The following is a 16572-nucleotide window of genomic DNA, read 5'->3' as shown; positions in this document are numbered from 1 at the left end:
CCCAGATGCTTTGATCCTCATAATGACACAGTTTTTATGTGAAATAAGCCAGGAAATAAATCCTATAAATAAATGTTAAAAGTGCAGATTTTCCGAGACAGGTTTCTGTGTTTTCAGTGACAGGATTCTCTACACCAGTATGTATGTGTATACGTGGAGCCGATGGGTAAAGACACAGACCAGCCTCTGTTCAGTTGATAAGCTGCCATGTCCCCTAACCATGCAAGTTGTGTTTTAGAACCTCAGTTGCTCAAATACTCAATAGCCATGTAATGTGAAAGTATGCATAGCAAAAAGAGCAATTTCAGCAAGGGTGAAGAACCCAATGCAAGTAGTAAACTCTAGAAAAGGCACTTCTGTTGCAATACTGGAATTGCAGCTATAGCGGGATTGGGATATGTTATTTTCTTGAAGGGTGGTGATGGTCTTCAGTGAGGGGGAGAGGTGATGTTCCCCTACCAGTAGGGGCAGTGTTTAAAAATAGAATGGCACATCGCTTGCATTTTGGAATTGGAATTTATATTGGAGCTTTCTAAATGGGAATCAGTTAAACTATGATTATTATTACATTTGCATGGAGCTCCAAGGGGTGACTATCTGTGTGTGAATGTGATTTCCTGTCCCATCTGTTTTTATCTCCAGCTGATCTATTTCCTATATGACTTAAAGTAACTCCTCAAAATTTGATCCGTCCCAGCTCTCCAGTGCGTGCCCCCGCAGACGGAAGTCATATGACTCCACTTCCCATATTAAAGCAGTTTATATTTGGTATCGTCCATTTTCTCATGGGGGCTTAGATTAAATCAAAATCTGGACACACTTGCTAGTATAAATTGCAACTCTTATACCCACAGAAAGGGCAGCATTTTGTCAGTTGTACTGTAAACATGAATTTTCATCTGGCTGATGAGTGAAAGTCATTGCATTGAGCCATGTGTAGATATATACTACAGGCTCAGAGAGTCATAACTGGGTCATCTCTACAGAACTGGGTCATCCAGTGTTGGCCTTCACACCGAGGGTATTGACCCAGTCATGTTGGTTGACTGGAAAAGTTTGTTTGTTTAAGGGGGTGTATTGTGGACTAGACTCCTCGACTTCCATCTTGTGCAACTGCAGGTAAAGGTGACCAGCACGTGGAAAAAGACCTTTACCCTGAAAGTGTGAACAACCCTCCCTTTGGTTCACTTTATAGGCATTACATGCATTACAGGAATGCCACCTTCCATGCATCCAAGAGCACAGTGATGTTCCTTGACGTGGACGTTGATATTTGGGATGAAGTTTAACATAATAGCCACGCTGGTAGAAGGAGTTGTTGCCATTGGATTTTGGAACTGTGGAATTAAATATTGTTGAAATTTCCGCATGATTTTGGTGGGTCCCTTTCACAATAATATGAGAAATTGAGCGAAACTTATTCCCGTTGTTAATAGTATATAGTATAAACGTTGATGCTTCCAAAGCAGGCTTGTAGGAACGAACCACGTGTTCAAAAGTGTTTGTAGCTCACTGTATTGTCAGATGTGTTAGGGATTTGGATTTGCTCCGTTGTTGCTGGTGTGCGGCAGCTCATAGGTTAAAACACTCGTCCCACCCCCCTCAGAAAGTTACGTTTTCTGTCAGAGGTGGGGTTCTCGTTGGCGAAAACGAGCTAATTACATTCGTATAAATGAAAGCAGGGAGACAGGCATGCTGCAAAAATAGACGTAGAACTTGCAACAAACCGTAGGCAGCTGCCACGTAGTGTCAGCAGAAGGACGATAGGAAGCTGCAAGAGTGAAAAGTGACAGGCGTTGGATCCAGATCGGCTTTTGCTCTAGCAGTATAGCTATCTGTAGGAAGGGTCTCCCTTCGTTTCTTTGTATTTCACCATGGTGCTATTACAACGTTGTTTGCTAAGAAAAATTGCACTGCACGGGCAGCGGAGCTGTGTATCGCAACTTGGAAAACAAAGTGCCAACCCGGCGTGGGCTTCTGCCAAACTCCGTCACTCTCCTAGAGGGAACTGCGGCTTGGGGCACTGTTACAGCACCACCTCAGGTTGGTATATGAGATGTAATTTGAAACCATTCATATTTAATCCTGCAGTGAACATGTAGCATAACCTTTTGTAATGTAACTGCATGTTTTTGTAGCGCCTCCCTTCCACCACCGTGTCATGGTTTAAACTGTGTTTTGAACGGTGTGCATGGGAAAGCGTTTCAGATTTAGTCAGACCTGCAGTTTGACAGAGGAGACGATAGTCTAGCTAACAGGATGCGCTCCCCCATTCATTCTTTTGTTGACATTTTGCCAAACATGGCAAGACAGCATCCATATCAGCGTGCAGAAACCAGCTGTCCAGCGACAGAAAATAACCTAATGTTGTGATGTCGGTGCGACGCATATTGTGTTTTTTTCCCATTCATTCACCGCAAAAACTTTGAACTAATATGCAATCGTGTCTAAAACGCAGAATATTGCATTACATAATTGCACATTTAGTTCCGGTAGCACTTACGCCAATCCAGAGAAAAAATCAAAATGTTAAGCGTGTTGAACAAGATGAAAGCAATGTAGGGTTACCACGGGGTCACTTGGCAAAGGCCTTCTCCTGAGGAGATCATGGTTTTGACCACTCATTTGAGATCTAAAACGGATTTTAATTAAGTTCTAAGAGAAAAACAAAGCCAACCCCAGAGAAACTGCGAGGGAGAAGTGTTTATACACTGATAGCCAGACAGCTGTTTTATCGTGGGTTAGTGACCTGGATTTTTAAAGCAAGTTTAGGGTTGGCCATTTTACATATATTGTGCAAGTTTTACATCTAATCATAAAACATTGGCTAAAATGATTTCAGTTTGTTGGCTTTATTGACAATCGGCAAAACAAATCGGATGGTCATTTTGAAAACTTGTGACTTTTGTTAATAAGAACTATTTTTCATTTGGCCTGCTTTCTTGATATTTTATTTTTGTTTGTTCTTCTCAGCATGCATCACATTTGTTCACCCGCACAAGCGCTGAAGTGGGGTGTTTAGTCAATCAGACAGCTAGTAGAGACCACGCCTCCTTATCAGTGTCACAGCCCGAGCCCTGCGCTCAGATAAAGGACACTGGCAGGTTCACAGGTTCCCATTCTCCATTCTCGGTAGAGCTATGGACATGCAGGGCCCCACTTCTGGACTTATCTCACTACAAAGTCTCCAACTGAAAAAGACAATGTGTTCCCTCCTTCTTCTCTGTTATGTTGTTTTACCAGCAGTGGAGGAATTATGTGTTTGATTTCTACAAGCTGGAATGAGTAAATGGATGTAATGATCTGTGGCGTGTTGTAGCACAGCCATTATCATGGTCCCTGCAGCAGATTGAGGTGGGAAATTAAACGGTCTTGGACTTTAGGTTGTCATCATTTTTATAGAACACAAACCTGCCATCTGGTAGGGTGATAGGAATTTTGAAATAAGTGAATGGTGTTTCAGTAGCATGCCATAGCATCTCATTAACATAGCTTCAGGGCATGTACATGGCTAAAGTTGATTGCTGTAGAGACTGGAATGTGGGGATATTTGGCCAGTCATGCGTTGTTAACATTCTCCAGTTTTGCAAACAGCACTATGCTTTATTGGCCCATAGTATGTTGCATCGTTAGAGCATTGGTATAGTCCAAAGTTAATGGTGCAGACTTCCATTCACAAAACTCCCAAAGAGTACCCAGTTAAATGCCAACTTTTGCTAAATGGATTCCACCTTGATAAAATTATCAAAATGTGTGCACCGAGTTTCTCTGACTAAATTAAGTCTATGGCTCTTTTTAGTTGGGTAAGTGAATCCTGGAATATGAATGTTGTGTCCTGTGGTACCAGTTGTAGTTACTGGTAACTTGACCTACCTAGAATAGTTTGTTCAGTTCAGCTAAACTGGCAGGAGCCTCCCATTTCATTCAGCAAGACCATTTGTAGTCAGCATTCTGTTTAATACATTATTTAGGTACTTCCAAGAATGAGTGGCAGATTTTGATGTTAATAACTTGTGTAAAATGGTTCTTGTGTGGTTGCTTTTCACTTTATTCTTCATGTGACTTTGCACTGTTACCATCAATGAAAATATTTTAGCAAGTATCTTTTTGTTTCAGGGTTATGTAAGATAATATTACTGTTAAAAAGGGCCACATTACTTTGTCTGTTTCAGTTCGTGCACACCACCCCCACATCTCACAGATCCTTGTTTACAGACCAGCTCAACCTGTCCAAACCTGTCCTGCTGCTCTCCCTTTACCAGCAGCAGCCCCACAGGTAACCAGAAGCAAAGAGACAACCCCTAGCTCATCATTTGCCTTCCGACCTGTCTATATCCATTTGCCACCTATAGGAACCCCAACAGAGCCAAGGATTTTAGACATTATAAAAGTTATGGTGACCTCCCCCACTTCAGTGCTGTACCAATTCCTGTGGGGTTAGAGCTAGAGACACCAAACTCCTTGTGACAGATTGTTGTGTTGTTGTGTGTCTATGCTGATGACCACATACACGCACACTCAATAAAACGCTAAAGTGGGTGCCTGGCTCCAGTTCTGACGGACACACCACTGTGACAACAACCCTGAATCCAGTGAACGGATGAAACTGTCCCCTCAGTTTCAAGTTTCAATTGATGCCCAATTATTCTGTGTCTGTGCCTGTGCCTCTGTCTCTGTTTGTGTCTCTGTCTGTGTGTATGATCGGGTGAGAGTGGAGAAGAGGGAGAAGCTGTTAAAGTGTGAGCACGTGTAGGCACGTGTTTCCTCAACCAATCCACTGGCATGTCGTACTGCAGAACCAAGACAATGACCAGAGCTGTTCCCTTAATGTAATTGGATTTAGAAGCCTGTTATTAGATACCATGCCTGTCGTGACTCCCCCCGATTGATTAATGCTCCTACAAAATGGTCTTGTTTGACCAGGCCATCCATCTCCCCTTGTGTTAAGATGAAGTTGGGAGATGCTGTTTGGGACAGAGGCAGAGCCAGATAAATGGATTCATTGATCTCAGAACATCTACAGTATCTTCTGCTGCTCTAGGTTCTGTACATGCTTCTGTATTTTTACTGTTTTGAAGTCGCTCTGATTGGCTGGGACTGACAGGAATGTCACTGGATTGGTCCAAACATGCAACAGACTGAATTCCAGAATGCCACAGGTCCCGAAGCAGAATTAGGAAGTCTCCTTGTTTAAAGACAAGCTTATCCCTCTGTTGGCGCTGGACACTGGGCACAAAAGTTGTGAGTGGCCCGGTTTCATATATTCTGTTTGGTTTGTGGGCCAGTTCTTTTCAGGAAATCCTTGTGTAAACTCAGCTCCCGGGCGCAGGCACCAGAAGCTCTGCTCTGGCTGCGATTCCCTCTGTCAGCACACACTGATCTGGGTGCTTTTTCTCTCCCGTGCCCCGCAGGCATCCCGGGGGTGAGGGAGCGAACGTTGATCGCTGTGAAGCCGGACGGGGTACAGCGCCGCCTGGTGGGGCAGATCATGCAGCGCTTTGAGCAGAGGGGCTTCAAACTGGTGGGCCTGAAAATGCTAAAGGTGAGAGAAGCATCGGGTTGGCATGGTGAGAGAACTGGCCAGAAACAGGGTAAGCTGTAGAGAAAAGGAGCTGAGAGATATCAGGGGTCACTGGACTTAGTGGTTGCTGGTCTTGGGGGTGGCTGAGATTAAATATGAGAGGTGACCGGTTATGAGGTGCAGGGACAGGAACTGGAAGGTAATTGCGTGATTTTTGTGAGCTGACCGGATGCTGTGGAGGACAGAGGGGAGTGGTAACAGCGCAGATATCGTGATGAATATTTTGGAGGCTGTGAGTGCATTTCTCTCTGGTGTTTGCAGGCGTCTGATGAGCTGCTGTCCCAGCACTACCACGACCTCAATAAGAAGCCTTTCTACCCCAACCTGTTGCGCTACATGAGCTCTGGCCCAGTGGTTGCCATGGTGAGTTGACCTCACAGAATGTGAAATATGGGGCTATTGCATCTAAAGTAAATAGTCTAAAGCCAATCATTTCAGGAAAGTAATCCAATCAATACTTTTAAGAACACTTTTGTTTTGCTTCTATTTTTGTGATCAGTCTACCTTTCAATGACCTTTGGGTATACTGGGCACTTTTAAAATATACTTGAATTGGCTGTGATTTCAACTGAAATTCTCTTGATATTCTCTTGATAATTCTGTGGAACAGGCAGATTAAGTAACACTACTTAATTAGAGTAAGAGGTCCCTTTGTGTCTGTCAACAAAGTTCATAATGATATGATGTAGGGCTTTTTTGATTAAATATAAAAAAAACCTGATTTCTAATTGTTTGTGGTGTAGGAACAAATATAGTTAACATGAAATCTATGGTTTAACAATGGTTTAAAAATGTGCTTTGTCATTGAAAGTGAACAGATTCATCAGTAGATGAGAAAGAAAGTGCACCCGCTAAAAATGGAAGTGCATTACTCACCTTGTTTGTTTGGAGCATAGTACCCAAGCATGGGGCTGGCATGGGGAGCAGGGTTGGCTGTCTGCATATTGTTTGTCCCTTCACCTCTTTCCTTCAATCACACCTGAGCTGGACAGCCAGAACCAACCTCTTTTTGTCCCAATTACCTCAGGAGCTCAGACCCGAAGTGGCCTGTAAATCGCAGTGGAATTTGGCAGCCGATCCATACCAGACACACTCCACACAAAAGCAGGTCCTTGGGAACTGTTCCAGCTAGGGGGGCAAGAGGTCTCTGTCTGACAGCTCACCAAAGAACCCCCCTGCCCCCCTCTGTTCTAATGCAAATATTTTTTCAGTTTGACACAACAGTTGGACTGTTCTGCCAGCTGCAGGTTTGTTGGCCAGTGTTGATGGCTGGTTGTGCATAAGAAGCCTTGTTCGAACTGAAGTAAGGTCTTTTTCCCTCTGCTGTGCAGGTGTGGGAGGGACACAATGTGGTCAGGACGTCCCGCATGATGGTAGGGGACACCAACCCTGCTGAGGCCCACCCTGGCACAGTTCGGGGGGACTTCAGCGTCCATATAAGCAGGTGATTTCCCCTCTGCTGTGAAATTTCACACCACGCCAAGATAGATCAATATAAAGGCAGTTTCGGTAAGGGCTGACGCGTAGGCTGTTAATCTCAAGGTGTGGTTTCTCCCTCCATCAGGAATGTGGTTCATGCCAGTGACTCTGTGGAGGGAGCCCAGAGGGAGATTCAGCTGTGGTTTAACCGCAAAGAGCTGATGGACTGGGACTGTTGTGACCACAGCAGCACCTACCAGGTGTGAGAGAGCAGAGGTCAGAGGGAGGAGACAGGAGTGCCAGGGGTTGCGTCACGGCTACATCACATCTACCTCTACCTGCATCCCCTAGGTGCTGCCCACAGTTCCACTGTCCTGCTCTCAAGAAATAACGCAGTGAGAACCCAACATCCATTGCTGCTCTGGAGAGGATGTGTTGTTCTAGAAGGCTAGTGAGTTCTCCTCAAGAGTTGCAGCCAAGTTGGGGTCACTCCTAGTATGCAATATTGTTTTAACTTCTTTTAAAGAAAAAGAAAAGACCTTTAAATGTATCCCGACAGATGCTCCCTTATTCTTGATTCTCAAGTGCCAAAGCTATCCGCAGCATCTAAAAATCAGAACAAAAGTGGAAAAGAGTAAAAGCTCAAGTATTCGTTTAGTTATTGATACCACCGATCACCATAATTTTGGGCTTAAAAGTATGTGTGGACTGTTCTGTTACAGTTGCATCTTCCTGGGCATTGTTAGAAATGATTACTTGCTAGCAATAGTGCACACATGCGGTCACCACCCATAAGAAAAAAGGTGGCCCCCCTCTTCAGTGTGTTACAGGTTATCGGTTGGGGCCCTTCAAGCAATGGTACCTTGAGACTGGAAATACAGTGAAGTGCCTTAGTTTACACTACAGTAACTGCTGTAAAGTGGTATTCAAGTATTTATGATGATTGATAACATTTCATAGGGATACAGCAGCTGTTCATCTGAGTTTTGCCATGATCATACTGTACATTCTGGTAGTGTAATATAAACCGGTACGTTGTAATGTATCCCTTGCCTGAAGTGTTTTTAAAATAAATATTTGCCCATTAAGATGTTTTGTGTGCTTATTGTCTACTTGTGTTGTATTAATTAGTTGTATTGTTGACAATCAAAGAGACAACAGCATGGAGGAGAGCCTTGACCGCAGTTTAAACACAGCACAACACATTGCTGCCCCCCAGTGGGCATGATGTAGCAATGATGGTTTCACCTGCTAAATCAGAGCAGTAAGAAATGTGTAATTCCAAAGTGTTTGTGTGAATTTGAACGATTCAAAATCGTTTCAAATTATCATAAAGTAGAGACAGTTCTGGCACTATAAATGTATAATTGTGAAAGTGTTTTATGACAATGAAAGTTGCAATGGAATGCTGCAGCTGTGACAATACAAATATGAATTTAAGTTTTTTCCTGAAGCCCTTTCCTGCTTTAGTCAGAGTTGTGAACTCCCCAGCAGAGTATGCATCCATGTGCCTAGGATCTACAGAGTATGGGCTGCTTGTTTGCCTTGCTCTTGGGGCGGCTACCTTTGCCTGATGGCTACAGCTTAATTTGCTTGAATACCATAATGACAATAGAATAGACCAGTTATCCCAGTAGTTATAGGAAGTTTTGCAATGAAAATAATTAGGCAATTAATAGCTGAATACCTCTAAATTTAGGTGAGAGTTTTCAACTAAAACTGGTGTAATTTTTTAAAGTGCCATGTGGGTATGTTGAAGAAATGATGCACATTTGCATTTGAAAATGATACATTGTTGCTGTGCCGGCTGAATGTGGTTGACAGTAGAACAGAACACTGCCTGAAGTCACCATGACTTCAGAACCACCTACACGCTACTGCTCAAGTGAGTCAGAATTAGTGAAAGCCATTACTTGCCTTCGTTATGCCTACATTCATACGCCTTATTTAATTGCTGCCATTCTGTCTTAGAATTCAAGTGCATATTGTGCAGCATTCTTGGAATAACTGCCATCAAATTAGGGTTGTTTGACCACGAATAGTATAGTAACATGTTATTATAAGCAAACAACTGCCTTTTTAGTGGCATTGCAGTTAATTTCTATAAGGTCTTCCTCTCCTACACTCCTCAACGTTCCAGCGCCTCTCTGTCTCTAGGCATGGTGTGGGTGTCATGGCTGGACGACAGGCAGTGGTGTGGTGCGAGAGGGCACTGAGGGTCAACACCATTGCACTTGGGCTCCAGGTCAGACACTTGCCTGGAGACCTCTGGGAGAAGCTTACTCTCCCACACCAAAAACCCGCTCATGTTCCCAGTGTACTGACCTCAGCTCCTGCATGTTAGGTTTGGAGGACCAGGCATAACATCTTTTTTTTGTGGAGTAGAAAGAGTTATAGCCACCATCAGAGACTCATAACAAGTTATCAGGAGCTGAGCCAGTGTCCAATTGTTTCTGCTATCTGGAAAGATATTAATCATTTAGTAACAGATGGCACAGGGCTATAGGTTGATTCTCTCGCCCACAGCTACTGGTCACCAAATGGTACAGCACTCCTGTGCTGCTCCTCTTTCATGTTGTCTTCTAGATTTTTGATGTGACTGATCAGGTCATCATGTGAAATTTCCGTTGACTGTGTCATTGACGATGCTGTATATTGTGATATTCTGCACATTTGTCACAGCCGTTACCTGAATTACCACAACCGTATGACCCCTTTTTCATTTCAATAATACGTGTAAATGCGACTGTCCACACTACTGCTCTACTAGAATAAGAAAAATAATGGTGAAGATGAAGACATGGTAATTTAACCGAAATGAACTACCTGTTATAATCAGCCATATATCAGTTGAAAGAGACAAATGGTGCATCAGGGAGTCAGCACAGGAAGATATGCAGCTTCAAACAGTCCACAAATCCCCGTGAGAAGCCCGTGACAGCACAGATTCTCATTCTTCATTCGACAGCTCCCAGATATGACATTGAAATGCTGATATGCTCTGAGCAAAGCAAGGGTTAAGGATGACTCAAACAAGAACAAAAAGTATAGGTAGACGTGGGCCAAGTGGACAAAACATATTCATAGCCCTAATGTTCTAAATATATACGTAATATATTTGCATACACCTCAAGAAAGATATACCTGTGCGTATGCCTTTGTGCATGGTGGCATTGTGCATTTACCTACATAGCTATTTGGAATACAACTACACCATTCCCCATTCTGAGACTGAAGGATTAAAATACAAATGAACCATTGCAAATCATGTGACATATCTTTTTAGGCATTGTGGTATGCTCTTCATTTGGAAATACAGAAATAAAATTTAGGTATTTGCCAAAAACATACAAAAGCCTGGACACTTTTCTTTAAGCCCACATAAATTCTCTTCTGTCAAGATTGCCTAGTTTGTTTAAAAAGGTGCAGCTTCTCAGGTAAACCAGACATGCCAAAACAGGTTATGCTTTTACTTTTGTTTCTTCTGGTAGGTTTTGAATGGAAAAGTGTGAAGAACATACTGAACAACTTCATAGCATTGTCATAGATTTAGATGTATCACTATTGAGAAGTTTTATCAGGATTATTTTCACTCTCCTAACGTAAAAAAATACAAAGATAAAGGATTAAGTTTTAATCTTAAATATGTTTAGCAAGACTGAGATGATGGTAACATGAGTGTCCATCATCATCGGAGGTTATGGATATATTTACGTTTTTGATGTAATTACTAATTAAATTAACCAAATATGTGAGCGTCTTGGTGTTAGTTTTTTACTTTTCACCTTACCTTTTTTCAAGTTGACTGGGGAAATCACTGTCAGTTCCATGCAGATTGTAAAATTGGTGAAATCACAGCATTTTACTTCCTGACCTCTGACCTCACCGACGTGTATTGCAGAAAACTTGAATGCAGCAGAGGCGTGGGTGTTTAACTGGAAAACAATGGATGCCCTACACGTTAAAACACAGCAGGTAAAACATGCATGCATACAGCCGATGGAGTTATGGAAACTGGTACGACCTCGTACTGAAACCTATACCTTGACATCTAGTCAATAAAAGTTTTTTGAGTGGTTTTAATTCAGGTATCAATGAAATACCTTATAACTGACCCGAGAGCATGGTTGTGGAACGGCTTGCGTGTTTGCAAAACTGCTGAAAACATTTTTGATTCTATTTAAGATGTTTTGCAGTTGTTTATAACAACTGACCAGGTTTATTCAGCGGTTTTCGTGTACTGTATGTGCTACTGTCTACGGTTTGCATGAATGTGCAATCCCTTGCACTCAACGTGACTTTTAACGTGACTCGGGCAGGCTGCAAATTGTCTCAGTTTTATTTATTTATTTTTTTTCTCATAATCTTGGTTTAAAGATTCTCAGTTTTCATTCTGTGGCTGTGATATTTTGTGTTTCAGGTGTGGGACTATTAACAGCGGCTTTTCAACATAAACATCTATGTATCTTTTGCTTTATGCGCACCTAAGAATTAGACTTGGGATTTGTTGGATACACCAAACGTAATCAGTTGTGCTCTTCCTCCATACGAGGGCGCAAGAGTATAAAAAAACAGGCATACTTTAATGCTCACACGGTGAGCATTCTGATATCCTTGAATAATGTTTATGTTGTGTCGTTTTAGCAAATTATTTTCATGAAACATGGATGATCTCACCCTTTTTGAACAACCTTTTATTTTAACGTGTTTTGTGGTACACGTTCAGATAGTTATCTATATGCTATATTAATCAGTCACTTTGGAACTCATTAACTATCGTGTTATACATTCACTTGCTTATTATTTAAGATAGTCTTTAGCAGGCAGTTCACTGAAAATGATGAAGGATGCCTCGCTGGAGATTTTTTACAAGGGCTTGTTTTGCGTCGGCAGACTGCGGTGGGCTCTTGGGCGTGCGCGTTGTTGAACGTTGACGTCACTGCTGTATGCGGCTGGCGATGGCGGAGCAGCTGCTGATGAGAGAACGACATCCAAAGAGAAATCTTGTCATAGCAACAATTGCGTCTTTACGTTGAAGGGCATCCTCAACATTGGTCGATTAAAGGGCGATGCAAAAAAATACCAACAATATCTTCCGTTTTATTAAGGAAAATGCCTAGCTACAAAGTCATCGCAGGTGGATGATTCAAATCCGGTCGAGGGGCGCTTTGGGAAAAGAGGCTGAGCGAAAAATAAAATTGTTCTGTAATGTGAGCAGATCCTCTCGGTGGTGAAAACCTGGAGGAGAGATTAACGATGAAGGGCGTCTTTTTGCGTGATTGCTGTCTATGGGGATTTTAAAACCAGCGATGAAGGAGCATAAATGAGGGAATAATGCTGGTATCGGACAATTCAATCGGAGGAATCGTAGCAACCAAGAATTCAGGTACCCAGCCACAGCTACAATTGAGAGCTAGATCAGCGAGAGGAACGGATGCACGTTGGTGGATGGGGTCATTTATTCATCGTAGTTACATTATGACATGTAGCCGAATGGCAGTTTTCTTTCATTGAAAGGACACGGGCAAAGAGATTGGCGAAATCGGAAAGGTTATGGATTTCGAAGTGTATGAGATGGTCTTAGAAATATGGGCTGTCAAAATAGCTAGCTAGCCACCTAGCTAGCCGGTTATATTTGAAAAGGCTACGGAACCATATGCGCTGTGTGGACCCTGGAGACTTCAGTGATGTCCTCTTGGATTAATATAGCATTGCCACCGACGGGCCACTTCGTTCGTAACAGCCAGCAGCTATCTGTCTTGATAATAATGTATTCGTAATATTAAAGGTAGCTAGCTAGCACAGTACTACAGTAGCTAAATGTAGCCTACCTTACGTGACTAACAAGAAAATAGCCAGCGGTGATGTTTAACGTTTTCTTGCGTGCTGTACTAGGGTAGTTTTTCCTATGAGAGTCTAATCATCAGAGTAATGTAATAAAAATGCAGACATTATGGCACAGTTAATGTAAAAGTGTAAGATAACGGGATCAGCTGTTGTGTTTTACGCAAAAGAAGGTGGAGTCTGGCGGCTTGAGAGTCACAGCACACTGAAAATGGGGTCTCCTGCTGTGGGAGTTGGGCATACAGATAACTATATGAATTTAGTGATTCATGAACACTTTAGGACCTGTGTTTGAGGGAACATCACCAAAACTTTTGCAAGAATGCCTTTTAATCTCAAGAGAGGTTAGGTTTCTGATGAGATGTTTTAATTTTCAATGACAAGGCAGCAAATTGTCAAAAAACATATCCACTGGCTGATCTGGAAGGGCACGTTTCAATCTTTGCCCTTATTTCCAGTTTGTACGGTGTTCAGTTTTTCACATTCCCTCAGGATAAAGTCATAATTTGCTTAAATGGAACAGGTCCTGGTGTCTAGCCCTACTGGGCATTCAGAGTGGGAACTGGAGCAGAACCCACCTCTGGGATTCCTTCTCCTTGACCCGGACAAAGGGGCCACTTTACCCCAAGGGAGTAAAGAAAGCCGGGACTCAGGCCTTCATTTCCGAGAGGCTGGGGAGGAGCTGGTGTCTCTCAGCCTGGACGAGATTCTCCAGGAGAATGCCTTATGTCTAGACAACCTTTTCCGGAACTCGAGGTACCCCAGCGTGGACCAGATTCTGTCCTGGGAGAAAGAGACAGACTGCCCTGTGCTCCAGTGGGAGACACACCCCATTCCAGCTCAAGATTTGCTCCACCGGGAACCTGCGGAGTTGCTGAATAATTGCGACGACCCAGACAAACTTGCGCAGCTGGGCAGCTCTCCCTATGTGCAGGTTTCAGCCTGCACTCAGGATTTTGGTGGAGAAAGTTTGTCAGGCCAGGAAAATGATTTCCACCACAGCACTCCTGCTGTGCTGATGAATTTCCACAGCAACCCTGGGGAACTTATTGATTTCAGTGACACTCAGTCTCCTATGCAGGATTCAACTAGTATACCAGAAACTGAGCTGGGGCTTGATTGCAGCTCTGCTTACCTGTATGTCCTCCCTCCCTGCGCGGCTATCCCACAGCATGGCACCGAGGAGCCACCTCTGTTGTCACAAGACAAAGAGGGCGGTCTCAATCCCTCGTCACAAGGGGGCGAGTCTCTGTCACCTGAAACCAAGGACAAAGGCTTATTCAGCGAGCAGGGGAGGGACCTTCTCACTTTGAGTAACTGTATCCTAGAGGCTTCTCCTGGGAGCTCTGTAGAGGCTTCATGTGAGTGCCCTGTAGAGGCTTTACCTGAGAGCTCTGCAGAGGCTTCACCTAAGAGGTCTGTAGAGGATTTATCTGAGAGCTGTGAAGAAACGTCAACTGACAGTTCTGTAGAGGCTTCACCTGAGAGCTCCGTAGTGGCGTTACCTGGGCACTCCGAAGAAACTTTACCTGACAGCCCTGTAGAGGATTTACCTGAGAGCTGTGAAGAAACCTCACCTGAGAGCTTTGTAGAAACCTCACCTGACAGCTCTGTAGAGGATTTACCTGAGAGCTGTGAAGAAACCTCACCTGAGAGCTTTGTAGAAACCTCACCTGACAGCTCTGTAGAGGATTTACCTGAGAGCTCTATAGAAGCTTCACCTGAGAGTTCTGAAGAAACTTTACATGAGAGCTCTGTAGTGGCATTGCCTGAGAGCTCAGAAGAACCTTCATCTGAGAGCTCTATAGAGATTTTACAGGAGACTTCTGAAGAAAATTTACCTGAGAGCTCTGTAGAGGTTTTACCTCAGAGCTCTGTAGAAGCTTCACCTGAGAGTTCTGGAGAAACTTTATCTGAGAGCTCTGTAGTGGCATTGCCTGAGAGCTCAGAAGAACCTTCATCTGAGAGCTCTATAGAGATTTTACAGGGGACTTCTGAAGAAAATTTACCCGAGAGCTCTGTAGAGGTTTTACCTGAGAGCTCTGTAGAGGTTTTACCTGAGAGCTCTGTAGAAGCTTCACCTGAGAGTTCTGGAGAAACTTTATCTGAGAGCTCTGTAGTGGCATTGCCAGATAGCTCAGAAGAACCTTCACCTGAGAGCTCTATAGAGATTTTACAGGGGACTTCTGAAGAAAATTTACCCGAGAGCTTTGTAGAGGTTTTACCTGAGAGCTCTGTAGAGGTTTTACCTGAGAGCTCTGTAGAAGCTTCACCTGAGAGTTCTGGAGAAACTTTATCTGAGAGCTCTGTAGTGGCATTGCCAGATAGCTCAGAAGAACCTTCACCTGAGAGCTCTATAGAGATTTTACAGGGGACTTCTGAAGAAAATTTACCCGAGAGCTTTGTAGAGGTTTTACCTGAGAGCTCTGTAGAGGTTTTACCTGAGAGCTCTGTAGAGGTTTTACCTCAGAGCTCTGAAGAAACTTCATCTGAGAGCTCTATAGACATTTTACCTGAGAGTTCAGGGAGTGACCTCACCCTCTCTAGCTCTGCTGAAAAAAGTCTGCCATCAGAGGTTCAGGAAGAGGAAGAACCAGTGCTTTTCCCTGATGAGATAAGCACGGACTGTGATCACTGCCCCAGCTTTACAGATAATGCCTTGCTCATCTCTGAAGATGTGTGCTTGAGCTTGTCTGAGGAGGTTCCAGAAGGAGGCATCTCCTTTGAGACTGGATCTTTGAAGGAGGTGGTTTCAGAAAAAGGGGAGGGCAGCTTCCCTGTCCCCTTGCTCCATCTTCAGCCCCCTCAACCTCAGGTTTGTGAGCAGCCATCAGATGGAAATGTCTTGGATCAGAGCAGTCCAGATGTTGGCCAGGGCTCAGGTGATAATGCCTTAATGGAGGACAGCTTGAATGTGGGTCTACCTGCTGAAGAAAAGGGGGGGCAACAGATCTTGGGTCAGTGTTTGACTGCTGATGCCATGCGAGAAACTCTGGACCTAAAAACATCAGAGGACATGCTGCATGAAACTGCTCCTGGCCTGGAACTGGATGGAAAGAATGGGGCATTGCACATTAATCTGGAATTTTCTAAAGACATGCTTTGTCATGAACAGCACTGCTCCAATGGGCAGTCCCGGGATCCTGGCTCTTTACGGACTAGTGAACAGACACTGGGAGGGCTATCGTTGTCCGAGATGGGGATGTCTACGCCCCTGCCGATGGGGGGCAGAGAGTCCCAGAGGGAGGAGGACTTGTCCCCTTTGAAGGCTGTGTTTGACGCCCTGGACCAGGACCGTGACGGCTTTGTGCAAATTGAGGAGTTTCTGCAGTTTGCCAAAGCCTATGGAGCTGAACAGGTAAGAACCCCCCACACACACACACAAACCCACACTCACACCACACACACAGTTCTTGATTCTGTATGAAATAAATGTGGCAATCGCTTGTCTTCCCCTACCATGTGATGATACGGTGCCTTACAGAATGCATTAGTGATGCATTGGTGCAGTTAAGCAGACAAGGCACAGCTGTCAGCACACCAGGTCATTTTTGCCTTTTTGCGCGGCGGCAGACTAATGCCAGAAGTATGCCGCACATCTAAATACCGTCCCTAAGCCACAGGACAGGATTTATTGCCCACATATTAGCCATAAAGCTTTGAAAACGGGTTTCTGCTAAAGCAGCTTGAAAGGGCTTAGCGGTGTCATTCAGGCCGCGGGAGCCGCG

At 43.9% G+C, this 16572-nt stretch overlaps 2 protein-coding genes across 3 annotated transcripts in view; both read left to right on the top strand.

The window, feature by feature from the left end:
- Positions 1 to 1228: 1228 nt before the first annotated feature.
- On the top strand, positions 1229 to 8052 carry LOC118794819 (nucleoside diphosphate kinase-like). The gene is made up of 5 exons (XM_036553098.1): positions 1229 to 2043; positions 5412 to 5542; positions 5843 to 5944; positions 6913 to 7025; positions 7146 to 8052. The coding sequence occupies exons 1-5, from the start codon at positions 1875 to 1877 to the stop codon at positions 7264 to 7266; spliced, it is 636 nt and encodes a 211-aa protein (XP_036408991.1). The 5' UTR covers positions 1229 to 1874; the 3' UTR covers positions 7267 to 8052.
- Positions 8053 to 15267: 7215 nt separating this feature from the next.
- The window catches only part of LOC118794808 (rab11 family-interacting protein 3-like), a 41019-nt gene continuing 39714 nt past the window's right edge, over positions 15268 to 16572 (top strand). For both annotated transcript variants that reach the window (XM_036553088.1, XM_036553087.1), the window contains exon 1: positions 15268 to 16202. In XM_036553088.1, coding sequence (XP_036408981.1) covers positions 15741 to 16202 — 462 coding nt within the window. In that variant the 5' untranslated portion in view covers positions 15268 to 15740. The remainder of the gene's footprint in view (positions 16203 to 16572) is intronic.

The sequence above is a fragment of the Megalops cyprinoides genome, chromosome 19 (assembly GCF_013368585.1).
Source record: "Megalops cyprinoides isolate fMegCyp1 chromosome 19, fMegCyp1.pri, whole genome shotgun sequence".
Classification (NCBI taxonomy): domain Eukaryota; kingdom Metazoa; phylum Chordata; class Actinopteri; order Elopiformes; family Megalopidae; genus Megalops; species Megalops cyprinoides.
This window is presented reverse-complemented; position numbering and strand designations above follow the sequence as displayed.